This window comes from Toxotes jaculatrix, chromosome 12, assembly GCF_017976425.1.
Source record: "Toxotes jaculatrix isolate fToxJac2 chromosome 12, fToxJac2.pri, whole genome shotgun sequence".
Lineage (NCBI taxonomy): Eukaryota > Metazoa > Chordata > Actinopteri > Toxotidae > Toxotes > Toxotes jaculatrix.
In genome coordinates, this window is record NC_054405.1 from 6,091,041 (window position 1) to 6,099,728 (window position 8,688).

The 8,688-nt window shown below is 43.4% G+C and overlaps 1 protein-coding gene across 1 annotated transcript in view; it reads left to right on the forward strand.

Annotated features, from left to right (window-relative positions):
- The window catches only part of cxadr (CXADR Ig-like cell adhesion molecule), a 33,268-nt gene extending 26,647 nt beyond the window's left edge, over nt 1-6,621 (forward strand). The window contains exons 4-7 of the mRNA XM_041052065.1: nt 3,227-3,382; nt 3,508-3,630; nt 4,818-4,956; nt 6,098-6,621. Coding sequence (XP_040907999.1) covers nt 3,227-3,382; nt 3,508-3,630; nt 4,818-4,956; nt 6,098-6,380 — 701 coding nt within the window. The 3' untranslated portion in view covers nt 6,381-6,621. The remainder of the gene's footprint in view (nt 1-3,226; nt 3,383-3,507; nt 3,631-4,817; nt 4,957-6,097) is intronic.
- Nucleotides 6,622-8,688: the final 2,067 nt, after the last annotated feature.

Sequence of the window (8,688 nt, forward strand, 5' to 3'; positions counted from 1 at the left end):
AGTTTGTTTTTTTAACTCCTTGCAGTTTGTCTTCAACTCCAATGTCCATTTTAAATCAACTGAATAATTAATGATATGAAATGATTACACATTATTTATTTTGAAACCTTAAATGTCTCATTAGTATAGGTAGATAGTACAGGGATAGTTAATTAATAAAATAATTTGGAATATTACTGATTATTTTCAAAGCAAACAGTGGAATCCTGTCTTTTTAAAAACGTGGACAAAACTTCTAAATGGACTCAATGTACTCAGATGGCTTTTTGTTGCACAGGGTGAGATGGGTAACACGTCAGAGTTGTATAAGTCAGATGATTCACTCCCTAGGCACACACACACACACATTGGCCTTGCTGGTCAGTCAACTGACTAAATGATGTCGAAAGTGAATCGCCTCCCGAAACCCGCCTTGGTATTTACATATGGGAAAAACAACCCACACACCGCAGCAGCCTGTGCTGTGGGATAAGCTACGTTTTGTGCTGTTATCGCAGCCCTGTTATCAGAGTAGTTTCTCCTCTTTAGAGATAGGACGAGCTTCAGAAAATGGCTGCTGTACTTGTTGGCTTATCATCATGTGTACAAACCTGACTGCACGGCACCAACTAGTTCAACCAGAAATACATGAGCTATTGAAAAACAAACAGGGTTCTCTGATGTTGTGTTATGACATCACTAAGCAGCTACCTAATAAAAGCAATGAATGGCTGCAGATAATACGACCATTAACTGTGACCACAGCTGATCCAAGAACCATTGACTAAGCCTTTGGGGAGGATATTTTACATAAAAATTGATCTGACCAGAAGCAACATGAAGCAATGAATCACTGCTTAAGCCAGCACTGATACATACGCTCGTGCTTCTCCTCTGAGCCACATTCCTCTCCACGGAGAGACGTTAGCAAATGTGCTGATTTGTCGGTTGTTTTCATGCCTATTTTTAAATTTTTGGTGATTCCCGTTGCTGAAGGTGATGATTTTATCAAAACCGCCTAGTTAATCATTTCCTGCATAAAAGAGAAACAGTATAGTTGAGCAGCGGGGTTGTGCTAATTGTGTTAATTATCATTTTTCAGTATAATCACATTCAAATACCAGTTACATGTATGATCCAAATATAAACCCATTTATATTACATTACTCTCATTCATGCTGTTCAGGTGCCTGTGTCTCTCCTCTCCTCTATCATTTATGTATATGTTATTTATGATCCTTCCGGGGTTACTGTTACTGTCAAGATGTAAGTGGTCCTAACTTTCTTTTGTTTGCTTGATTTTTTTTTTATCCTCCTGTGGATAAGAGCATCAGCTAAGTTACTAAAATGTCAGTCCAACTTTGATTTTGATTAAAGTGCAGATATCTTAAGCTATAGTGTGTGTGTGCGAGCGCGTGCATGTGTGTGAGAGAGAGAAACAGCTTGAGGCTAAAGAAGCTGACAGGCTGCAAGCTATTGACCCCAGGGGTAGAGGTGTTCTAAGCAAAGAAACCCTGACAAGGAGAGGCGAGGACATCTTGCCGGCTCTGCGTTTTACCTTCAGGTTGATCTTGTCACAAGGTGGATGGTCCTCAGAACAGGGGAGAAGACATGCATGTATTATGTGCACGTAAATATAGCCATACCTCAGTTTATATACAGCTGGTGTTTGTGTGGCTTGTCACAAACACTGCTGTATGCAGGTACACACATGTGCTGACACCAGCAGTGTACATAGTGTCCAGGTAATATACAGAAGTAGCATCCCTTGTTGTGTATTCTCCTCTGGTCGCAGCAGGACATTGAGTATAACAGAAGGAGAATACCCCATACAGCACTGCATGTCAGCCACTCACGCAACCTTTTCTGACTAGACCCCACCTATACTCTAGACAACCATTCACTCAGCTCTGCCTGCCTGAAGTCCAGACAGTCCTCATCACATCCAGAACCTCTCTGCAAAGCTCAACAGGCGATCTCTTTGACTCCGTCTGCCTGGCTTTGACCACTAGTCGCTTATATTTCACTTAACCATTCACCAATCAGTCGTCACTCTCTGAAGCTGTGTGCCTTCTGACCGTAATGAATACCACAATCTAGCTGTCCCTTTTCTGCGTATCTCGTCTACAAGATAGCCTTGTGCGACTCATAAATCTCTATTCATTGCTCATTTAACAGAGTCAGGTTTGCTGCATCGCTCTGCCTTTTATCTCTCTGCGCTTCTCCAGCCTCTGTCACCTTCTTCTTTGACCCCATCTTTCAAACAAATAAATCTGCTCATCGGACAGCCGTCCTAATATGAGAATCTATCTGAGCATTACAGCCCTCAGACATGTCAAGTTGACTTTCACCTTTAAAAGATGCATTCAAAATGTCATAGCTCTCCGACATTTACTGTGTTCTGAACGAGTGTGTGTGTGCGGGTGCAACGCAACAGGGGCAAAGAGCAGGCCAGTGAGTTAGGAGCTGTACAGCCTTGGCCCCCATCACTCTACCATCTGTCCATCATCGCTCGCTTAATTTTTGCTCTCCCGCTCTGAGTTTTGCCCCCTCCATCCGGACCCTGTGTGTGTTTATTAGATTAGTAGGAGCACTCAGTACTGTCAGTCTACTGTTAATCCTTACAGTTGTGTGTGCTAAGCTCCCCCTTCCTGCCTGACACCTGGTTCAGAGCTGGAGAGCCCCACTCAAGAGTTTTGTTGTTACAGAAACCATTACAGCATCATGATGTCAGCTTTCTACTCTCCAGTATCGCCTCACCTGGCTGACTCTGTGTCTGGGTTTCACTGGAGTCGGTCTGCTTTTAATTTGGAGCTCTGTTTGTTTTTGACTCCCCCACTTTATCTGCTGCCAACACTCTGACTGGCCGAGGTGAACGTTTTGCTTCGAGACAGAAAGCCTTGCTTCCATCCTTCACCCTTTGTGCATGTGTGTGTTTGTGTGTCCAATGGCACACCGCTCCTTTCTTCCTCGCGATTATCCTGAGTGACAGCTCCTGTAATGACAGCAGCTGTATCAATTACTCTGATTACTACTCTCATTACGCTGATGACTGCTGCTTTGAGCAGGAGAGGAAATAAACTTTCAGAATACACAATGCGCGCAGACACACAACATGCCCACAGCATTCCAGGCTGAAAAATAACAGAGTTGTTGGCAGGAGGACTGTGTTGTTCCGAGCTAATGTGACCACCTGGATGTGTCTGCTCTTTTTCACCTTTCTCAATCATGTCCCTCTGCTTCACAGTGAAGCCGTCCAAGCCCAGGTGCTACACCGAAGGCCCCACAGAGGAAGGCAAAGACATTGTGCTAAGGTGCATATCCAGCGAGGGCACCAGCCCCCTGCAGTACAACTGGGAGAAGACCAGTGACTCCAAGCTGCTGCCCGCCTCTGCTGTGTTGGGTAATGGACCCTTTCGCAGTCACTCCCAAACAAATACAAAACAGTTATCAAAGTCCTTCACACAGGTCTGCTCTCTGTTTAACACTGTCATCCCTACAACGATGTGTGCTTCGCCCTCTCCACAGATCCTGTGGGAGGCACCGTTAACGTGAGGAATGCATCTGCCGGCGCATCTGGCACCTACCGCTGCACTGCCACCAATCGTGTTGGCTCTGAGGAATGTGTACTATATCTCAATGTAACACCTCGTAAGTACCCAGCTAACTTCAAGTTGATGAACCGGTATACGTACTGTTTCACATTTAGACTCTTTTTTTTTCCTGCTGTCTGACCGCCTTTTAAAAGTACAGTCAAATGGTCTGCTGGTTAATGTATTTCCTGCACTTAAAACTAGGTGGGTCAGGACTGTACTTTTGGAGTGCAAAGTAAAAGCTTGTCATTGGAGCAGCAACCCAGCCAGCCAGCATTTTCAGGAAACTGGAACCATCAAATGTTCAGTATTTTTGCTCGAAAAATGATCACGTTATGCAAATAATCGTTGCAGCTCTACTCAGTGGTGAGTGACTGGCTGTCACTGCTATCCATTAAGCCGTGCACCTAGCTTTGCTACAAATCAGTGTGCTGCCTTAGTAACTGTTCAGGCAAAATCATCACAAATCGTTTACCTTATAGTATCAGAAACTGCTTTGTACCTGTTTGTATCACAGAAAATGGAGATTACAGCAAAAATCTGCCAGCTTATCACCACTAAACATCAAAAATGAATGGACAAGCAGCCACCACTGAAGTGAAAATCCTACTGAAGATACGACTGCGGTTAGAAATTAAAAGATTAAAGAAGTGTCATGGATATGGTTTGAGGGTTTGGGCAGCATGTCTGCTGTTCAGTGGCTAGGTTAGGAGAAGCTGTGGTGCCACACACTGTGACAGTACTGTCAACCCCAAGCGCTGCAGCATGGGGAAGCTGCAGCTGAGTGTTAGAACATGATGCTGCTATCATAATAACATGGACACTTCAGTGCTCTTTTACATGTCCTACACCTGTTTTATTGTTTGATCTGGCTGCTGAGTATTGTTTTCCCGGCTCAGGAGCACTGTTTTGTTGTTGTGCTACAAAGCTGCAGTACTGCAGCATGTGCCAGAGGTGCTCATCCTTGCCCTGACTCTTTGATCGCACTTCTGTCTCAGCCTCAACCTTAAGGGCTAGAAAATATAATATGAACTCCAGTGGCTGGAAAATTGCTTGAGTGACATTGCTGATTGTTTCACTTTAGAAATGTTTAACTCTCTTGAACTTGATAATTTGGAAAAAGTTGCACCAACAGTTCTTTAGAAAATAATAGAGAGCTATATTTTTTTTTAGGTCTTAGGTTAAATGCACACTGATCATTGATTACCAACCCTTCACACCCTTCTTCGTCCTTGTGTTGTCCAGCTCCCAACACTGCAGGCATCATTGCAGGAGCCATAATTGCTGTCCTCCTGATCCTCCTCATTATTGCCATCATCCTCTTCTGCTGTTGCCGTGCTCGTCACAGGAAGAAGTACGAGAAGGAAATCTGCAATGAGATAAGGTACACACACTAAAACATCAATTAGATTTGGCTTACAGATACCCAAAGCTCCCGTCTGATGGAGGAATATTTTGTGATAGTGTGTAGTCTTTGCTGTATAATGAGAAATGTGTGTCAGGTTTTATAATACTGGATTAAAAGCCAGCATAGAAAATGCATAGGGGTTCAGGTGATTATTAATCTAAAGTCCCCCATGTAATTTGACCTGTGGTCATCTCAGATATACACACACACACAAACACATCTCTAATAGCCCCAACAACCGTGAAAATGGTTTTTCTCCATCAGCGTTTTTCTTTTTTTTTTTTTTTTTTTTACCCCTCCTCAAATAAACAGCTGTGGTAATCAGTTTGAAAGCTTTGTTTGCTCTGTGGATCCTGTGTGTGTGATGTCTGCTGCTGACTGGCCCCCACCCCTCTACCGCTCCACCTCCACCCCCTCCAGAGCCACCTACCATAAACCCCCATACCCCCCCACTTCGCTGTCCAACTCTGCATCCGGCCCACGGGCTCTATACAACGCCTGGGCTTACTATCACTCTGCTGTGGACTGAATCTGTCTAAGACCACAATGTGACACTGCTCATGCTGTAGGACAAAGAGGATTAGACCGCTGGTCCTGTCTCGTATACACAGACACACGCATTCGCTGAAACACCACAGCATGATGCTATGGACTAAACAAGCTCTGGCCCCTCAGGCTCAGTTTGATTGAGCATTTAACTGGATTATTGCTGCTTATTAGTCGTTAATGTGGTGGCAGAGGGAGTAGAGGGCATAGCTGTATTTGGTTGCTCAGCTCAGTGTCTACAGGCTATAACAAAGTCAGTGTGGCCGAGCAGTGCAGACGCTGCCCCTGATGGGCCAGCTCCAATTAGTTGTCTCTCTTTATTGAGTCCAATCATGTTTCGCTCTTGAAATGAGTCATGCAGACTCCTTCAGTATTCATTGTTTTCCTCATTTTACGCAGCAAGTGCCAGACATTCCACACTTTTATCCCTGCATGCCATCAGACTTCATTATGGTTTATAGCACCTCCAAAAATCATTTTCCATATTCAGTTTCTTCGACTTAACACTCAGAAAGTGAGTGTACTGCTTGTCTCATTGTCTAAACGTGCTGCTGTGTGTGTTTCCTCTCAGAGAGGATGTGCCCCCTCCCAAGAGCCGCATTTCAACAGCGCGCAGCTTCACCGTGGGCAGCCAGCGCTCCTCCCTGGGCTCCATGTCGCCTTCCAACCTGCATGAGTACGCCCCGAAGTCCCAGTACGACAAGATTCCCTCATCAGAAGAGTACGAGAGGCCACCGAGCCACGCACCTGTGCCCCCACCCTCTGGTGCCAAGATGGCTGGCCCCAACCTTAGCCGCATGGGGGCCATCCCTGTCATGATCCCTGCCCAGAACAGGGACGGCTCAATTGTCTAGCATGTCCTTTTCTTGAGAAGGGACCGCGAAACGAGGGGAGGGAATGAAGTGAAGGGAGTAGGACACAAGCCAGTGAAGACGGAGCAAGAGCTGGGATGAGCTGACTCACCTGACTTTTAGCTCTTTATTATTTACAAATGGATGAATGCTCCTCGTATGAGGACCTGGCTCTGCTGTGGTGCTGAGAAGAGAAAATGAGTTGTACTGGAATCACAACAGAGCACATTAACTTTTTATCAAATACAAATACAAAAAAAAAAAAAAAAAAAAAAAAAAACTTTTATGAATTTTACTTCCAGGACTTTCTCACAGAAAATCAAATTAGTGTGGATATAAAGCAGAATGGTCATTATACAAATTATATTGTACATAAATGAATGCATGTCTTTTTTTTTTTTAATATAGATGGCCCTTGCTGTAGAGATACGCTGTATGCTGTATGTCAAATCTCAGATCCAGGCCCCTAATTGGCCAGCTGTACAGCTGTATGCATGCATGTATGTTTAAAATTGCAGCAGTATGTGTGCATTTATGTATATGAACGGGAGTTTGGGACATATATAGCTCATTTATTGTCTTTAAATGCCTACATAACAGTATGATCATATGTCGGGTGATCCACTCTTTACTAGTTTCTGACATTTTTTAAAATTCCATACATTTATTTTAAAATGAGATGGATTGACCTTTGAAAAAACTGAAAGACTAATTAGAAGGAAATTCACAGATTTGAGCTAATCTTTCATCTGAGTTCAAAACAGACTATTTAGGTCAGCCGTTTTCAGTTGAACCTTTTGTGTTTGAATTGTCCAGTCAGGGTTTAGGTGGGGGTGGCTGAAATGGACAGGATTGGCTGGCAGGGAGAGGGAGGTTCAAGCCACCACATCTTGTGATTGGGTGGATTATTACTTCTTGACCGAGCTTAAAAAACAATAAAATACCAGTGTTCATCCCCCAAACCTCCTCCAGATATCTTAGAGGAGGTGGTGTCTAAGGAAACAAGGGGGGCAGCTGGACAACAAGGTTCACTGAACAATCAGCTTTGATTGTGTTTGACTGTCAACAGGCCCCTAACCCCAATGACCACCAAAACATGTAGACCTGCCCAAACAAACACACACCTTATTAGCAGGACATGATCACCAAGTCTAAATAAATCATATGTAACAGAAGTCACCCTCCTCAGAGGTGCTGCATATGTAATGCTCCTTACTCCCAGTGAGATTACAAGGAGCCATTTTGCAGTCAGTCAGCGCTGGATAATATTCATTACATCATTATTCATTCAGGTTGCTGTAGGCCTGTCCTTGCGGTTTGTGGGTTTTTCTGCTCTTAAACCATGCAAATGTTTCAGTTGTTTGGAAAAATACTTAGAAAGAAAAAGGCAGAATGAATGAATACATGGAATGAGCACAGTTTCTTTTTGCTCCAACGCCTTATTCTATTCCTTATTTTAGCCTTACACACCTTCCCTCAGCTCACCCCTGCACAGCCCTCACCGCTGGATTCTAATAACTTCTATTGTGCCTTGTTGTCCCAGTTGAGTTGTGCCATAGCACGTCGGCCAACGTGCTCCGTGCTATGTGCAGTAGCATCATCCTAAACGGCCGCAATAGCCCTCAGTCACCAGAACAATATAATAATCAGTGAGCTTCTCGATTCCTGTTGCCTCAGTCACGTCAAGTCTAGGATTTCCCACACCTGCTCACCTCAAACAAATTCACCTGTAGCTTAACAGAATCTTTATTAGTGTTGCCAGGCTTTTATTTTGTACGGAAGCGTATTGCTGCCACACCAGAAAAACAGAAACAGGTCAGTATTAAGCTATACCATGAAAACAAGAAATGTTTCCTGTTATAACAAGTAATAATGTGAAAAAAAAATCTCAACATAAAAACATCCTTTTGTAAAAAGAAAAGCATCTTGTTGTAACAGTAAATTCTTTATGTTGTAATGTGATACTGATCCCTTTTATGTTTTCTGGCGTTGCATCAATACGTTGCTATAATTTTGTATTCCAAACATGACTTCAAGTTTTTTTTTTAACTTTATTTAAACCTCATTAATTGATGTGCTTTTAAAAAAAAAAATAACAAAGATGGTTCTGGCTGTATGTATAAATATTCTGTCGAAGTAAACCCTATCTAATCACAACACAGTCGAATGATATAAAGATGGTGATGTTTGTATGTATATGTGATGCCCTGCCGCGCTGTGCTTGGCAAATCTGTATCTAAAACAAAAGATGAGGGGCTTGTCAGTACAATGTAAATGCTCCCTGGTGTGATTGGGAATTTCTGAGATTGTG